The sequence below is a fragment of the Mobula hypostoma genome, chromosome 22 (genome assembly GCF_963921235.1).
Source record: "Mobula hypostoma chromosome 22, sMobHyp1.1, whole genome shotgun sequence".
NCBI classification, from domain to species: domain Eukaryota; kingdom Metazoa; phylum Chordata; class Chondrichthyes; order Myliobatiformes; family Myliobatidae; genus Mobula; species Mobula hypostoma.
The window spans coordinates 53975893-53995088 of NC_086118.1; the positions used below are offsets into that span (position 1 = coordinate 53975893).

Consider the following 19196-nt stretch of genomic DNA (forward strand, 5'->3'; position numbering starts at 1 on the left):
AAATAATCTTTCTTACTTTTATACTCACAAATGTATTGTATTCTAAGCAATACACACAAAGTTCTAGATGAACACTGCAAGTCAGGCAGCATCAGTGGAAGGGATTAAAACTTTGTCCCTTTAAAACAGAAGAGGTGAGGGGAAGTTTCTTTTGCCAGAGGGTAATGAAACTGTGGAATTCATTGATATAGACAGCATTGAAGGCAAGTCATTGAGAATATTTAAAGGGGAATTGGATAGGTTCTTGATTAGGGAGGGATTCAAAGGGTATCAAGGGAGAAGGCAAGAGAATGGGGTTGAAAGGGATAGTATATCAGCCATTATGGAAGACAGAGCAGATGTGATAGGCTGAAAGGCCTAATTCTGCTCTTATGTCTTGTGGTCTTATAGATATTTTGGGCTGAGATCCTTCATCAGGACTGGGAAGGGGCTTTGTTTTGTAAGCAATTATATAACTTAAGCCTGTGCTTAAAGTTTGCTAATTTTTAAAGTACGCGGTATATGATGGTACAGCTTGAGATAGTGTTTATTCCTACATCACATTTTGCAAATAAATAATTTTTGGTCTTATACGTAACTAATTCTTTGAGTCAAGCTAGAGCAGCGGTCCCCAACCACCGGCCCGCAAAGCATGCGCTACCGGGCCACGAGGAAACGATATGATTTGGCGATATGAGTCAGCTGCACCTTTCCTTATTCCCTGTCGTGCCCACTGTTGAGCTTGAATGCATGCGAGGTCATGACCCGCGAGTCATCCATGTCAGCACGGGAAGCAGTTCAACTCCTCGAGCTTGCAAATGATGGCGGGCTGAAAAGCATGTTTGACATAACATCTCTGCCGGCATTCTGGATCAAAGTCATGGCTAAATATCCTGAGATAGCCACGAAAGCACTGAAAACGTTGCTTCCATTTCCAACATATCTCTGCAATGAATGCAACGGAAACTAAATTGCGGAATAAACTGGACATAAGGAACCTCCTTCGAGTATCGCTGTCTCCCATCACCCCTCGATAGGACCGTGTTGTTGCAGGGAAACAAGCCCAGGGTTCCCACTGATTCAGCGATATTGGTGTGTTGCAATGATTTTATCTGTTCATACGGGGAAAATATGTGCTGTGTGTTTAATATCCAAACATTACTTAAAATGTTATGATGCTATTGACTTATATAACCATATAACAATTACAGCAGGGAAACAGGCGATCTCTGCCCTTCTAGTCCGTGCCGAACGCTACTCTCACCTAGTCCCACTGACCTGCACTCAGCCCATAACCCTCCATTCCTTTCCTGTCTATATACCTATCCAATTTTTTCTTTAAATGATAATACCAAACCTGCCTCTACCACTTCTACTGGAAGTTCGTTCAACACTTACTTCAAGCTCCCCTGATAAATGACTTATCTCTCTATTCATGCGAGGAAGATATCCGCTGTGTGTTTAATATTAAATTTGTTAGATAAACCCTTCTAGAAACGAAATTGAGTGTATTAGCCACTTATCACCTATATTGCATTCGTGACTAACACCCCCCCAACAGAATTGCCAAAACCGATTTGTAGAAAAAACTCGGCACGTACACGCATGCATAAATTACGCATGCGTACTGGTGCCTGCACAAGGCTTCATGGTCATTGTAGTCTTTCTCAGGGTAAACCCAACATATTTGACTGCTACTCTTGTTCGTTGGCAACTCTATCCCCCCTCCCCACCCCCCCACCGGCCGGTCCGCAAGAATATTGTCAATATGAAACCAGTCCGCTGGTCCGCAGTGCGAAAAAGGTTGGGGACCCCTGAGTTAGAGTACAGGGGACAGTTCATTGAAAAATGCATCTCTCTAAATTGTGTTCAGTGGACTCGGGAAACAGTTTTATAAATATCACAGACTAGCAAGCATGCAAACAGATTTTACTATTAACCTTAGAATATTGATTGTGACCTTGTTGTTTTATTTATAGAATAAAGGCCATCACCATAATCAGGGCGACCACCTTCCAACAGATGGGTTTGGTAAGTCAACCATGAATTTTTGTTATATAATGAAATAACATAGCTACTGTAAAGTAACATTTTTCAAAGCTGTAGGTCTCTTTTTCCAAGCTATATGATCATTTGTTTACAAAAATGGCGTGAAATAAAATAATGATGCTTGATGCTTGTTCATGCTCTGTTATAGCAAATGTGTGATGCTGAATGAATGTAATTTGTTATTATCTAAGGATGACATTTCAAATTTCAATATTCTAGCAAATGTTGCCTTTCTGATATGAACAGGAGTATTCTGACCCAGTAAAGTAATCTTTATCTGATATCTGGGCTTCTAACAATGTCAGTGCCCCAGATTTGTCCTAAACTATCTAAAGCAAAATTTATTGTCGGTTCTTGTTTCTCATTGTTGTCCCACAGTGGCCTTTGGAGAGGACCCACATAGTGTTCTAGATGAGCACAGGTTCAGTATTTTTGTGACACCCTTATTGAGCCTCAAAGAGGCTTTCACAAGCAAGGATTTAGATAACTGTTAAGTTTTTGGGTTCGCACTTCAAGATCTGTGGCTCTAAGGAGCTCAGGGAGGAAATGGAATTGGGCAAAGGAGGTATTTATCTAATAAATATCAAAATGAAAGTAATTAAAATAAAAATAGAAAATATTGAGAACATTCAATACTGTATGTCAGGCAGCATCTGTGGAAAGAGACATGGCTAATATTTTAGATCTAGGACCTTTCATCAGAATCTTTCTCATTTTTGATGAATCGGCCTTGACCTGGAATGTTAACTGCTTCACTTTCCGCAGATGTGCCTGACCTGCTGAGCTTTTCCAGCATTTTCTGCTTTTATTTCAAATTTCTGGCATCTGTAGTTTTCATTTGTTATATCCATTTCTTATTGAAATAAATGAACCTTCACCTGTGGGAGGGTAGGTAGACAATGATTGAGGGAGTTTTTCTGTGGAAGAAAATTCGCATGGAAGCTCCACCCAGCATTGAGCAATGTTTATGGCATCCACTGTGCATTAACTTTGATCCTCATGACTGGGCAGAGGATAGAAAGAGAGGAATTTCACTCATTGATGAACAAGGGCAGAGAATGCAGAGCAATCAATAAATTGGCAAAAGGATGTAGGCTTTTCTAGAATGTCATTATTCTGTTGCTTTGCACATCAGTATGCAGTGAGGTAATCGATTAAAGTATCCTCATGGAAAGGATCTGTGTCTCTTCCAGTATGATGGATATAAGCAAATGCACTACGAAGATTAGGAAAGCTAGACTGTTGGTTATATTTCTGAAGTTAATCTATTCAAATTTTACATTTCACAGTTCAACCTAATTCAACAGTAATTATTGGGAACCCCATGCGAGCCTATACCCCTCCTCTTGGGTCTCATTCTGCCCTTGGTAAATCTCCAAGTCCTGTCCAACGGATAGATCCACACACTGGGACTAGTATCCTATACGTGCCTGCTGTCTATGGTGGAAACATGGTGATGTCTGTGCCTTTGCCAGTAAGTATTTTCATTTCCTGAATTGATCAAATAGAATTATAATCGTAATTGTGCTGACTTCTTCTATCCTGATTTATCTTTCCTATTGCTGAATTAATTTCAAACTGAATTAGTTATTGGAGCATGGGTACTGCAACATCCTAGGCGTAAAATATTTATGTACTAATCGTTTGGTTGGGTAAATACACTTATGTAGCTGTCTGAAACGAAGACATATTTTATTAAAATGCTGTTTAAAAATCCATTTTCCAGTGATTCTCAGTAGCCCTGAAATTTTGTTGATTGACAGTTTCTTTGAGCTGATTTGAGGCCTAGGCAGCAAGATGGTATATTGTTGTCGACTGCTGTGTAGGACTGGCAGTGCTGTTACCAGCAAGAACCAATACAGATGAACTGTGAGATATTAACAGGAAGGCACTTGAAATGGAGCTTCAAGTCTAATCTGGAACCATCTTTATACAGACAGGATATTTGAGTGAATTATTAAACCCAAATTAATTACGATGAAGTGCAGTTCACACTTGACTACAAGAAGAATGGGATGAAAATTAATTATACCACTTCCCATTGAGATATTCTGGCCACAGTATGGTGCCTGGATTAGAGGGCATGTTTTATGAGGAGAGATTGAGCGAGCTAGGGCTTTTATCTGTGGAGCAAGCGAGGATGAGAGGTGACTTCATAGAGGTGTATAAGATGATAAGAGTGGATAGCCAAAGCCTTTTTCCCAGGGCAGAAATGGCTAACGCAAAGGGGCATAATTTTGAGGTGATTGGATGAAAGTACAGGGGGGATGTCAGAGGTAGTTGTGTTTTTTTTTTACAGAGTGTGGTGTGTGTATGAAAGCACTGCCAGAGGTGGTGGTAGAAGCAATACATTAGGGACATTTAAGAGACTCTTTGGCACATGGATGAAAGAAAAATGGGAGGCAATGTGGTAAGGAAGAGATAGATTGATCTAGGAGTAGGTCGGCACAATGTTGTGTGTACTGTTCAGTGTTCTATGTATTTTTAATGTTATTGGTGATTTTTTGGTGCAGTTTGGCACAATAATATACATAAATGGTTTATCCAGATCATTAAAATTGTCTTCTGACCTTACTCCCAACATTTATCTATCTGCTGAAAAGTCTAAAAACTTGAGATTCCTTAAACACCCCCTTCCTTTTTAGAGTAAGATTACAAACAGTTCTGAAATATGAAAGCTCTAGACAAAATAAGAAGTACTAATTATGTTTTAAAATAAAAGCTTTTTTGACAATTACAAGCTTTCATCTTGTTGAATTTCTTTTAATTGGTAAATTGGATTCTTATTATCTAATATACCAAGGCACAGTGAAAAACTTTATTTTACTTACTATCCATTTAGATCATTACATCATACAAAATGAATTGGTTTATTATTGTTACATGTACTGAGGTATTATGAAACGATGGTTTTGTATGCTCATCATACAGATTAAATCTTTATACAGTGCGTTGAGGTAGTACAAGGGAAAGCAATAACAAAATAGATGAAGTGTTACTGAGAAACTTCAGTGCAGGCAGACAATAAGGTGCAAGACCATAATGAGGTAAATTGTGAGGTCGAGAGTCCATGTTATCGTACTAGGAGACGGCTCAATAGTTTTAGCAGTGGGATAAAAGTTCCCCTTGAGCCTGGCGGTATGAGATTTCAGGCTTTTGCATGTTCTGCCTGTTGGGAGAGGAGGAAAGGTCGAATGTTCAGAGTGGGTCAAAGTTGAGCTTATTGTAAGATACACAAGTCTTGTGTGTGCAGGTCCAATGAAAAGCGTAATTGCAGCAGCGTCACAGGTACTTGGCATCCTATAAGCAGCATTCACAAGGAAAACCTAAATTAAACATAGTCATGCACAATTTTTACAAGAAAATACAATTAGCACAAGGTAAAATAAAGTCTATGTTGGTGCAAAGTAGTCGAGTGATGCTTAACTGTGTTGATGAGGGTTCTGCTTGTTGGTTCAGGAACTAACTGGTTGAAGGAGAGTAGTTGTTCTTGAACCCAGTCTTGTGGGACTTGAGGCTTCTGTACCTCCTACCCAGTGTGATGAGGGAGAAGAGAGAATGCATGGAGTGGCTGGAGTCTTTGATGTGAATGGTGGAGTGGACACAGGAGGTGGAGCACTCTGCCACAGTGTCTGTTTTTTAATTTTTATGAGAGTAATACAAAAGTCAAGCCTGAAGATAACGAAGGTGGAAGTGAGAGTTTCAACGGCTGTTGAGCTCAGGTAGAGGTAAACGTGTGATGTTACGGAACAAGTAGAGGATGGAAGAGTATATAAGGTCAGAATGTCAGTTTGGGAAAATAGGTCACCAAGATCACCAGCAGTTTCGTCCATACTGCAGCAACAGCTAGGGAGGGGCTAGAACTGGAGATCACAGGAATAACATACGATTGTCCAAAAATAGTCCTTGTTATTTAATCAGAAGAAGTTTGGCTTCTCCATGACTGGATGCTGGCTGAGTATAGTTTATAAGGTTTGACATTATGTCACTTCTCTAGATGATTTTCTGCGGAGCCAGTATGTTAATGAGGAAGGTTGTCTCATTCTGGATGTTTGCCTGGCACATGCCAACTTCACCTCTTCATTTCCAGGTGATGCAGATTTTGTTGGCCAACTTGCTGAGCATTCCACTGCCTGAGCTGACTGCAGCACTAGTGGGGGGGGGGCGGGGGGGGGACTGGAAATGGAAATTGGGGGGTGTAATTATCCAAGGTTATACAGATCAAGGGTTGGCCTCTGAGGTGTGGTGTGATGGCAGCTTTGGAAAAACTGCGCCTCCAAGTTCCCACATCACCTAATATGGATATGGGAGCCAGGAGAATTTTGTTCACCAATTAAGTGAGGATGAGGTACATGGAGCACAAGCTATGGCTTATTGACGGGGCAAATTTGGAGAGAGCAAGTGGAAAATAGAGTGATGTGTCTTGAGGGCTAGAACAAGGAGAAATATTGCATGAAGCCTGATTTAAAGGACAAGAAATGAGGGTTGTAGGTGAAGTGATTAAATAGATGATGTTTACTTCGGTTGCCTGTCCATAGACTCCTCGTGTTTTTGTTGATGCAATTGTTGTAAGCAGCAGAGAGCAGTATGGAGAAAAACCAAATGTTGCTCTTTGATTCCAAGATTATCCAAGTTTCTCTGCCAAAAAGGAAAGCCCAGCCATGGCAGTGGAGGGTTAAACAATTTGGGCAGCATCTCCTGGAAATGAAGAGGTGAAAATGATGTGCTCAGCCAGAATTGAATGCAAGGGTTTTTTTTTTAATTGCAGACCAAGGACATAAAGGTGAGGGAGTGATTGCATGTGAAGGCACATGAATATGGAGGGATATGGACAATGTTCAGGCAGAAAGGATTAGATTAATTATGCTTCATTAACTGAATTAGTTCAGCACAACATGGTGGGATGAGGGAGCTGTTCCTGTGCTGTGCTGTTCAATGTTTAACAGCTTTAGAATACCACAAGGTTGAACTGAATTTGAAAGTACCATTACAAGCCACTTGAGGATGTATTTTTCTAGAATCTGAAAGAAGTTAGATTTCAAGGAAAATGCTGACATGGCTGGTGAGGGATGTGAAGAAATAAGAAGCATTTATTTGCAAAATCCTGTGGAATGGCAAGGTAGAATGGTAGGCGATCTTATTTGGACGGAGTTTTAACCAAGCGGTAATAAGGTTAAGCAAGTTGAGTTTGAGGCGCAAATCACTGAGGATGAGAACTGTTTCAAGTTCTAAGTAAATTTTATTATCAAAATGCATACATCTCACAATATACGACCCTAAGATTCATTTTCCTGTGGGCATATTCAGCAAATCTATAGAATACTAACAAACAGATCAAAGAAAGATCATCCAGAGTGCAAGAACAAACTATGCAAATGCAAATATAAATAAATAAATACCAATAAATAACAAGAACATGAGATAAGAAGATAAAGTCTTTAAAGTGAAATCATTGGCTGTGGGAACATCTCCATAGATGGGCAAGTTGAGTGTAGTTATCCCCTTTTGTTCAATTGCCTGATGTTTGCAAGGTAGTAACTGTTCTTGGAGTGTAGAAGCTAGTGGAGAAACAAGGTGAAGCTATCTGGATGAGAAACCTGACGTAAGTGGGACAGAGAGCAAGGATACCTGATGAGAGACGAGGAGAATGGTGCTGGCAGAAGAAACAATGGAGGACAGTGCGATTTCAGGCACTGGGGGATTTGGACTTACCAGTGATAAGATTTTTATCCCACTGTGAAAATGATGATCAACAATAACATTGTGGTCAAATCCATCTGCAGTTTACCAGCATGAATCTCTAGTTATGTTTTCCTCTGCTAATTTAGCAAATATGTTGACAGTATTTTAATCATGGGGTCAAATATTATCAATTTATTGTGCTGCTTTCTTGGTCTGTACATTTAAAGCATTTATTGCAGAGATTTCCACTGACAGTGAGACATCTGTTTGCTCTCTGTTCAAGCTGATTAATGCTTATGACCAAAGGCACTGAAAAAAATTGACTTGAAATTTCATTAGCTTATCTTTCCAGCTAAGTTGTATGTTTGCCGAAGTACATCAACTGCAGTTTATCTATGATGAGGCATAACTATATAGTGAATTGTTGCTCCTTATATCCACTCACACTTGGAACACACTACAGGAATAAATAAGTTTGCTTTACCAGAAGTAGTCATTGCTTGGGGCTGATGATGCACTTTATTCTCCTGCTGCTCCTGAATTTTCTATACTCATTACTGTTACTTGAAGTCAGATGACCAATTTATTGCAGCACTCTTGATAGATAGCATCCATGTTTACTGATCTTTCCATTTAGTTCAGACTCTTGACAGACGATTCTCCAAGTCTTCATTTGCATTGTCTTGAGTTCAAGGTTAAACACCTCCATCATGATTCACAGTTTTCTCAAGAGCAACTTTAATTACCAACAAATAGCATTTATAAGGGATGCATTGTTGACCTTCAATTAAAGAAACTGCAACTTATGCACTTTATTAGATACACTGGTACACCTTGTTAATGCAAGTATCTAATCAGCCACTCATGACTCAGCAACTCAATGCATAAAAGTGTGCAGACATGGTCAAGAGGTTCAGTTGTTGTCCAAACCAAACATCAGAATGGGAAGAAATGTGATCTAAGTAACTTTGATTGTGGAGTAATTGTTGGTGCCAAATGGAGTGGTTTGAATATCTCAGAAACTGTTAATCTCCTAGGATTTTCACATATTAACAGTCCCTGGGGTTTAGAGAGAGTGGTCTGAAAAATAAAAAAAATCCAGTGAGCCAGAATTCTATGGGCAAAAATGTCTTGTTAATGTGAGTGGTCAGACTGGCTGAAGCTGACAGGAAGGCGACAGTAACTCAGGTAACCATGCGTTAAAACACTGGTATACAGAAGAGCATCTCAGAATGTACAATATGTCGGACATTGAAGTGGAGGGGCTACAGCAGCAGAAGACCACGAACGTACACTCAGTGGCCACTTTGTCAGGTACAGGAGCCACTGAGTGTATGTTGCAAACAAGCTTCCTCTGAAATCATCTGGAACAGAGCTAGCCAAAGTACTTGAGGTTTGTCGGTAACATTTGCACAAGACCACGCTCTGCTGCCTCAATTGGAAGTCAAGCAGAAAATCTTTCTAAAATTAGCAAAATTGCCTTTATGGTTTTGCAGAGCCCAGTACTTTCAGCAGCGGGCGGGTTTTACTCTGATGCAGTGTGGCAGCTCTTATCTGAAAAATTGAAAAACGAAGTGACATAACGTACTTCTAGAATATTCATGCTGAAATACTTGTTAAAGTAGTGCTCAGAGGAATTACTGCAGAAAATGTTGAAGCTATTTCAATATTGGAATTTGTCAGAGAGCCGTAATTTAGTTCTTCTCTAATCTCTTCTCTCAGGATTGATATCTTTTAGTTTGGGCATAAATCATCGGTCAGTCTTTCAGTCATCATCGGATTCAGATGCATATGTATAATAAAGCATACGGTGAAATGCATTGTTTTCATTAACAACCAACACAACCCAAGGATGTGCTTAGGGGTAGCCGCAAGTGTTGCCACACATTCTGGCACAAAGACAGCGTGTTCACAATGTTCAGCAGGACAACAAAAGCAATTCTACCCTATTTCCCACCCTTACCGAGCCTCAACACAGGGTCTGCTGACCGTGGTCCTTGATCAGGGGGATCTCTGTTCTTCGTCCTCACCACCAATGAACTGGCCTTTGACAGCGGAGCACTCTGACCATTGACTCCTGCAATTGAATGCCCAGAGCAATAAGGCTTCTTCATCCCTGTCCATAAACCCTAACTCCCTGAAACCATCCCTACAAAACTAACAGAATAAACAACTGTCTGATCCACAACCTCAACAGATATTGCAATGTGGTGCCATCTTGACCAGAAGGCACATATCACAAGCACATCTAATCCACTTCTAGAATCACAGAGAGTTAGAAGCCATCCCTAACAAGGATTACTGACTCCATTCGGGATTCCCCTGATCTATAATGAGTAAATTGGTTTTTACAGCTGCTCTGGATTAACTCATTCAGTTCCAGAATCTGAATTTGGGTTCTCATTGATCCTCTAGCTTAATGTAGAGCTACGTTCCCTTTTGCACAAGCTCAAGTGAGCAAAGTTACCAAGAGTTACCTGTTGTGATAAATATCACACTATCACGTCCAGTAGTACTCAGAAGTCAGAATTGTCCCATGATTAGGCTAGGATTAAATTGGGGGATTGCTGACTGGTGTGGCTGGAAGGGCCTTCTCAACACTGTATCCAAATAAATAAAATAATAAATATAAATTACATCTACATAGCACTGTCACAGGAAAGCAGCGTCGATCATCATGGACCGCTACCACCCAGGATGCTGCCATTAGGAAGAAGGTACAGAAGTCTCAAGATCCATACCACCAGGTTTAGGAACAGTTATTACCCCTCAACTACCTTTGATTATCCTGGCTAGTTTATTGAGGCAGCAAGAAAAGACCTTGGGGTGGGGTAGGGGCAGAGAGGGATTACTGATTGCCGTGATATGCTGAGCTTTGTCCATGATTCTGTGTAGTTTCTTGTAGTCATAGGCACAGCATTTGCCATACCAAGCTGTGATGCATCCAAATAGGATACTTTCTGTGGTACATTAATAAAAATTGGTAAGGATTGACAGGACATGCTGAATTTCTTTAGCCTCTGAACAAGTAGAGGCATTGAGTGAGTTTTCTTGACCGTGACATCAAAATGGTTGAAAGAGGACAGACTATTAGTGATGTTCAAGCTATGAATGATAGTTTAGTTTGTGTGCCACAAACAGAAACAGCACAACAGGCAAAAATGTTTAATATTTTATAAAGGGATAGAATATAAGAAACTGTTGGACATATTTTGCTGTGAAAGGTTCAACTCCCAAGATACTTGGCCTCTTCAACTATTTACCCTTTTTCTACACACACACACACACACACACACACACACACGCATACTCACTCACTCACTCACTCACTAGTGGCTCCACATTAATTATTTTGTGAAATGAAAATGATGATAAATAACCTTTTCGAATTGCCTGTTTAGTACAGCAGTGCCTGACAGTGCCGCAAAATATGCAAATCCTCAATTTGATTCAGAAGTCAGGATCCAATTTACTGATGGTTCAACTTCAGCATTGGAATTCATGTAATGACGTTTTGTGGTGTTTCTCTGATATTGTTTACTACACAAAAAATGGTAAAACGTTTAATGTTATAGAGCCAGACATTTTTGCCTCTGAAGATAGGGGTAGCAGTGCAGAGTTAGAAATTGTGGAAGGATTGTTAGAATGCATTTAATCTGCCAAGACTGGTGCAGAAAAGGTACCATATATGTTTTTTTTTGCAACTCACACAAAATACTGAAAGAGCTCAGCAGGTCAGACAGTCGACGTTTCGGGAGGGACCCTTCATCAGAGCTTCTGATGTGTCTTGCTGAAAGGTTTCAGCCAGAAACATTGACTGTTTACTTCCCTCTGTATATGCTCCCTGACCTGTTGAGTTCCTCTAGCACTTTGTGTGTGTTGCTCAGATTTCCAGCATCTGCAAAATCTCTTGTGTTAATGGCTTTTACAACTTGCCTCCCATTCTCGAGCATGTAACCTCCAAAAGCATAATGTAAAATTGAGTCTTGAATGAACATTAGCAAACATGCTAGGACCAGTTTCTAAATGATGAGTTTATAACCGTAATTGGAGTCCTTAATCATATTGCAGGATTTCTTTAGAGAAATGGCAGAGAAGGAGAAAGATTATTACACAGCAGATTATTAACAACTGCTGAAATACTCATTACATTCTCAAAATGCCAGAGGGTACAGCCTCAGAATCCCAGGACACCCCTTTAGAACAGAGATGAGGGGGAATTTCTTTAACCAGAGGGTGGTGAATTTCTGCAATTCATTGCCACAGATGGCTGTGGAGGCCAAGTGATTAGGTATATTTAAAGTGCATATTGACAGGTTTTTGATTTGTAACGGTATCAGTGGTTACGGGGAAAAGGCAAGAGAATGGGATTAGGAGGGTAATAAATCAGCCATGATGGGCCAAATGGCCTAATTCTGCTCCTGTGTCTTAATGTCTCAATATTTATGAGGCGTTCTTTTGCTTAAATGACTTCACAAGTAATATTCAGAGAAATACTCAGCCATAAAGACTCAGGTGATCTGTTTTCAGCAAGTTAATGACAGATGATTCGGTATACTATTTAAAGTGAACCACACTGGAAGGTGAAAGGGGAAAAATAGAGAAGAGTGCAGCAAATAGTACACGTGTGTATGTGTTTCTCACTCGCACACGCTTTCTTGTTTTGATTACGACCTATGACAGGAGTACCTGCTTCTTGTTTCACTGTACAAAATATTAAAGGTGACATTTAGCAGGAAAATGTACTTTTTAAATTTTATATATCTTTTCTCATATCTCATTAATATGAGATATGAGAAAATTGTGATAATTGTCACTTTCATTTTACCACGTTTAAATGAAAAATAAGTTCCAAAGACAAGCTACTTAAATGCTCAATGGGAAGTATCATGTACTCTTCCATCTGTAGTGGATATTTACTGTCCAGGGCCTGGGAGGCCCTTTAGCCAAGTTCAGCTTTCTAACACAGCAGTTGACTCTTTCAGGGGATCAAGTAATTGCTTTTGAGTAAGTTAAACACCGAACCACTATTCCTTCATTCAATAATGACAGCATTGCAAACAAACAGCACTGTTTGTAGAGCCCACAGCACGGGGCTGGCAGTGTAAGACAACACAGTTTTGTTAATTGGGCCTGCATCAAAGCAGACAACACAGGCTAAGGAAGTTTGCAAACCAGACTGATATTATCACTTAGCACATCAAATAGCTGATCTATCACTAGTTAGGGGATAAAAGTACTCAGAGATTCAGTGATCACAGCCGTTATTTTTGGGTGTCTAGAAAAAGGGAGCAGTCAGCCTTGTTAGGAATGATCAAAGGATGGCAAGAGGAATGACAGACAAGGTGACTAGAATCCATTCCTTTCCCTTCAATTTCTGCGACAGGCAAGTTGCTCACCTGCAACTTGATGGTATGTCTTTTTAGTTTATAGGAATTGTACCTGTGTTTTGGAAATTCTTTGTGTTTCCAGAATTTAGAAAGGAAGCCTATCATAAAATAGAAATCCTCTGGGCACTTTGAATGTGTTTTACGAATTTTATCTAAATTTAAATGTATATCACTAAAAATAAATGAATTGTGTTTGGTGGGGGGGTGACTCACTGCTTAAATGTGGGTATTGGTAGCTAAACACGACGTAGAGGATAAACAAGGAAGTTATCTAGCCTTTGAAGAGTAGATGGCTACAATATAATCTCACTTTAGTGAGCGTACTATCTATATTAGATGGGGATTAAGAACTTAGTTCGAGTTCACAACTTCACAGACAGCAAACCAGTACTATCATACTATCACCCAGGCCATCCTCGTGGATTAGATCTTGGTTATGTGGTGTAATCATAGAAAATGTAGATTTCTCCACAGCTCAGTTCATAGAAGTGGCATAATTTGATATTGCTATTTCTGATTAATATTATGGGTGCCACAGTAGTGTAGCAGTTAGTGCGACACTATTACAGCTCAGAGGCATTGAAGTTTGGAATTGAATTCCAACGTCACCTGTAAGGAGTTTTACATCTTCCTCGGGGAATGCTTGGGTTTTCTCCAATTGCTCCACTTTCCTCCTACAGTCCAAAGACATACCAGTTGGTAGATTAATTGGTCATTGTAAGTTGTCCTGTGATTAGGCTGCATTTAAATCGCGGGTTGCTGGGCGGTGCGGCTTCAAGTGCCTATTCCCACTGTATCTCAATAAATAAGTGCCATCAAAAAAAAAGGGCTAAATATGCTTGCAGTTAACCTGTGCAGAATGGTGCTCTGATAACACAATTGAATTGGTGAAAGAGCTTGCCTCTGGATAGAAGCAGTGTTGGACAGCAGTACCACAAGACAGTTGTGTGTTCAGGCAGTTGCCAATCCAGGCTTTACTGAAGAAGGTTCCCCGCAAGAACAGATCATGCAGATGAGAAACATAAGTAAAGATAAAGAAGAGTTTTAGGGCATCAAATGTCATTGGTATGTTGTTCTACTTCTCCCTGCATTCCCCAAAATGCACTGTCCCTGATACTCACTGGTTGAATGATTCTGCATGTCTAGCATCCTTTGTGGCACACATTAATAACTTTTTTATATTTATTGAGATACGGTGTAGAATAATCTCAGCAGCCCTTCAAGCCATACTGCCCAGCAATCCCCCAGTTGAATTTGAGCCTAATCATGGGACAATTTTGAACTACCAGTTCATCTTCCAACCGGTACGTCTTTGGACCATGGGAGGAAACCAGCGCACCTGGAGGAAGCCCATGCGGTCATGGGGAAAATGTACAAATGTATAGGCTGTGGTGGGAATTGAACCTGGGTTACCTCTACTGTAAAGCGTTCTGCTAACCACGATGCTACCTTGCCGCCCTTATTTTCACCCTCTGCTTCTGCTGCCTTGCCTTCATGTTGAGTTTTTTTTTGAGCTTATTCAATGAAATTGCAATTACCATCTTATTAAGAAACAGGGGAATGAAGGTGTCAAGCCTTTTTCTTCCTTAGGGTGATTGTTCTGAAGCTGGTCAGAAGTGTGTAGCAGGAATGTGTGCCTTGCATGGATGGTGATTTGCTCAAGTCCAGAATCAGCAATGTTTAGAATAGAACAGGGGCCTTACAGCCTATCTCAGCCATGCCAACTGTGATGCAATGACGTCTGGAGTCACTGATGTATTTCTGCTTTCTCAAGGTCCAATACTACATTTGAGTCACTGATAGAACCTAAATCAAATACTCCTTGATTCCTCACAAACATATCTCATCAAGACATGATCATTAATGGTATCAAAACCATCTTTCAGCTATCTTTCCACTACACTGGATGCTTGAACCATTCAGCTTTTGACTGTCATGGAATTAAAATTCCTTACAATATAAATGTTCCAGAATCCAGATAGTCTTAGTGTTTCACTAGTTTTCATTTAAATAAAGCAGATTATGGGGTGGTTTTATTATGCGTACACGTATACACGCGCACGCACTCACTCACTCTTGACCTGCTGGCATCCCTGCTGTTCTCCTCATGTATTTTTTTCTGTTCCAGTGGCATTGATCCAGTTTAGAATAATCAGAGTCCAGATGCTTCACTAATTTGTGCCCAGAATCTTTCATTACAAAAGGCTCCTTGTCCTGGAGTCTTTAACAAGTGTGGAGATTAATTTCAAACCATTGGTTTGAACTAATTAAATGCTAAAAAATTCAGCTGTAGCTAGTGTGCTAAGATCATTTGTTTCTACAACTGTTAAATTTTCAGTTAGAAAAGCGACCTAAACCTCTTTACCTTTCTTAAATAGAGCAAAGAAGACTATAAAAGAACAGTCCACAATATTGTCCCAACCATTTAACTTACTCTAAGGGTAATCTAACTTCCCTGCTGCATAGCCCTCCATTTTTCCATCATCCATGTGCCTGTCTAAGAGTTTTGAAAATACCTCTAATGTATCTTCCTCTGCTATCACCTCTGTCAGGGCAATCCACATACTCACTGTGTAAAAAAAACACACCCACTCTGACATCCCTACTATATTTTTCTCCAATCAGCTTAAAAATTTGCCTCCTCGTATTTGCTATTTCTGCCCTGGAAAGAAAAATCTCTGGATATCTACTCAATCTACACCTCTTATCATCTTGTACACCTCCATCAAGTCACCGCTCATCATGCTTTCCTCCAAAGAGAAAATGCCTTGTTTGCCCAACCTAGCCCACTAAGAGGTGCTCTCTAATCCAAGCAACATCCTGGTAAATCTCTAGAGCTTCCACATCCTTCCTATAATTAGGTGAATGCATTAAACACAATATTCCAAGTGTGGTCTAATCAGGATTTTAAAGAACTGCAGACCTACATTTGTATATCAATAAATCTATAGTTCTAAAAATCTTTTATAATTTTTAATCAGAATATGAGCTTCAGCGTTCACATCAAACCATGTATCAGAAATGCGTACATCCTCTGTCGCTGCCCTATAATAAAATTTTGGTACTTACAAAGAACATAGATAGAATGAGTACACAGTCTTTTATTTAAGGTTGGAGAATCAAGAACTAGAGGGCAGAGGTTCAAGGTAAGGGAGGAAAACTTTAATAGGAATCTGAGGGGCAATGGTTCTGCCCAGTGGCTGGTCAGTATATAGAACAAGCTGCCAGAGGAAGTGGTTGAGGCAGGTACATCAATAACACTTAAAAGTTATTTGGGTAGTTTCATGGACAGGCACTCTTGCAAGCAGGGGTTCCCAACCTTTTTTTATATTTGCCATTGACTAATACCATTAAGTAAAGGCTCAGTGGGCCGCAGGTTGGGAACCCCTGGTTTAGGAGGATATGGACCAAATGGAGATAGCTTGGATGGAGATCTTGGCTAGCATGCTCTAGTTGGGCCGAAGGGATGGTTTCCATGCTGTGTGACTCTATGACTCTATTTATCATCGTTTGCCCAATCATTATCTTCTAAAAGGTCCCTTTTTGTGTGGAAAGTGAAGGATTCCAGCCTGATAAGTATAAGCCGTTATTTCCAATCCCATCATTTTACAATATGTATCACAGTATTTACAAGTGTCGTCTTGTATTTCACAGAACCCCTCACCTTTTTTGACCTATTTTTCTAGAAATGACACCCAGAGCATTGTTTACTTCTGTCAAAGGCTTGTAAGACTACCTTATGGCTAAGTAATTTGTGTCTGTCCAGATTTTCAAACATATTTAAACATTTATTCTATATACTTAAACCTTATAAGCTTTGGCTACAGTGTTATAGGATCATAAAGTGGTTTCATTCAGCCTATTAGGATTATGTTGGCTTTATTGATAGTGTTAGTCCCATTTCCTTGTTGTTCTCCATAAGACCTTGTAATTTGTTTCTCAAATGACTATCATCCTCTTCCCTCAAGCGTCTGGACATAGGATTGTCTGACACACCTTGTAATTAATTTATATTGATTATTAATTGGTTAATACCAAAATAGTATAAATCGATAAGCTGCATTTCTGGTGAGCCACTCACCACAGGATTGTAGATCCCGTTTACCATTCTTTCACTCTGTACATCAATCAGTTGTTAATTGGATAGATTTCTTCCCTTGAGTTGTCCACCTGGTTTCTTTTACCCTCTTGGGTCTTGGAACACAATACAAAAATATTTGCTCCTTTATAGCTTTCCCTTGCATGCAGTTTTCATTAAAACACAGGAGTATATCTAAAGTGGGTGTTGATGGGTTCTTGATTAGTAAGGGTGTCAAAGGTTTTGGGGAGAAAGCAGGAGAACGGGGTTGAGAGGGATAATAAATCAGCCAGACTAAATGGTGAAGCAGGCTCAATGGGCCAGAAAAACCTATTTCTACTCCTGTGTCTTATGGTTTTGTGGGAGAATGTGCTGCTTCAGTAATGGTGTTATTATTGACTAGGGTGCGGTTATGACAAACAAAACACTTACTATTGTCTAGTTCAGAATTTCTGTTACCTCACTTGCTGCTGATCCCCTGGGACTCTATCAATTTGTCAGACAATATGTGTCCTATCAATTCCTTCTCTTTCTGCTCGTTCCTCTCATCCTCACAACCCCAGAAGGTGTGCACTTGAAGATGTTTTCTCTCTTTCAGGTTCTGAGTGACTGTAACAGTGATAATCACTTGAAACAGAAATAATTAAGTGGAGCACTCACAGAATGCTGGAGGAAATCAGCAGAAGAGTTTTGGCCCAAAACGTTGACTGTACTCTTTTCCTAGATGCTGCCTGGCCCGCTGAGTACCTCCAGCATTTTGTGTGTGTTGCTCAGATGTCCAGCATCTGCAGATTTTCTCTTGTTTATAATTATGTAAAGACTCTCATCCTAGTCGATTGTTAAATGCATTGGTAGTTTCCTTCTATGTTTGTGTTTTCATTTTTCCTTGACTTTCGCAGTAAATCAGCATGTGACCTGGTTAGTTAAGACTGTCTATCCTTGCAGGTTCCTTGGCCTAGTTACCAAAGCCGTTTTGCAGTTGATCCTCGCATTATGAGCCATCAGGCAGCTATGGCGTACAACATGAACCTGCTGCAGGCACATGGACGTGGGTCTCCCATCCCTTATGGACTTGGCCATCATTCACCAATGGGCATAGGACAACAACATCCTGAGAAGGAGCATGAACAAAGCAGAATAGGTGAGCTTTACGAATGATCTCGTGCCAGAGCCTTTAAAAATGTACAATAGCCTTTAAAAAGAAAAGATACCAAAGTCCTTCGAGCTCTGCTTTTATTAAAGGATATACAATAGAACAAAGTGTTGGAGATGCTGTTGAGCGATGTTCTTATAGAATTAAGCTCTTCGGAAAAATAAAATGTCTTCCAGTGTAGAAATTCAGAACTAGCTGTATCCACCTTGCATACTTCAGATCATTGTACTTTTTATTTTCTTATGATATAAGAAAAGGGTGTTGACCTCATTGGGTCTCTTACAGCTCTGAGAACAATCCCATCAATCTTATCTTGCTGCTTATTTCCATTTAAAAAAATATTCAGTCCAGCTATATTAATCAAAACTGTATATGGACACTACTAGAGTCAGAAGGAATGGAGATGGTTTGGGAATTATGTACATTATACAAATGTAACTTACAGGAATTAATCTTTAGACTTAATATTCAGGTTTCCTTCAGTTTTTCACTTCTGGGGAAAGTATCTTGTATTTGCTCAAAAGTTGTGAATTCTGTTTCTTTCATCCTCTGAATAGACTCAATTGACATTTTTTGCAAAGCAGTAGACACATTGTGGTGAGTCATTTACCAAGCCCCACATCCTACTCATTGGTGGATACGTTGCCAATTATCACTCTTGACTCTGAATAATCCTCAAATCCATTTCTACAAATGTAGTCATCTGTGAAACCAGCTGAGAAGTTAGAGTTCTCCTCATGCTGATTGACTGGCTGATATCAGCAATCGAGGAAACATTCCAAGTGCAATTGAAGAGCTGACCTAAGGCAAAATCATAAAGATAGATTTGGAGAATTCACCAGGAGGGAAGTTGGAAGAAAAGTTT

At 39.9% G+C, this 19196-nt stretch overlaps 1 protein-coding gene across 5 annotated transcripts in view; it reads left to right on the forward strand.

Moving 5' to 3' along the window:
• helz (helicase with zinc finger) overlaps positions 1–19196 on the forward strand; it is a 347073-nt gene that overhangs the window by 259785 nt on the left and 68092 nt on the right. For all 5 annotated transcript variants that reach the window (XM_063030618.1, XM_063030619.1, XM_063030620.1 and 2 more), the window contains 3 exons: positions 1959–2010; positions 3318–3502; positions 18124–18319. In XM_063030618.1, coding sequence (XP_062886688.1) covers positions 1959–2010; positions 3318–3502; positions 18124–18319 — 433 coding nt within the window. The remainder of the gene's footprint in view (positions 1–1958; positions 2011–3317; positions 3503–18123; positions 18320–19196) is intronic.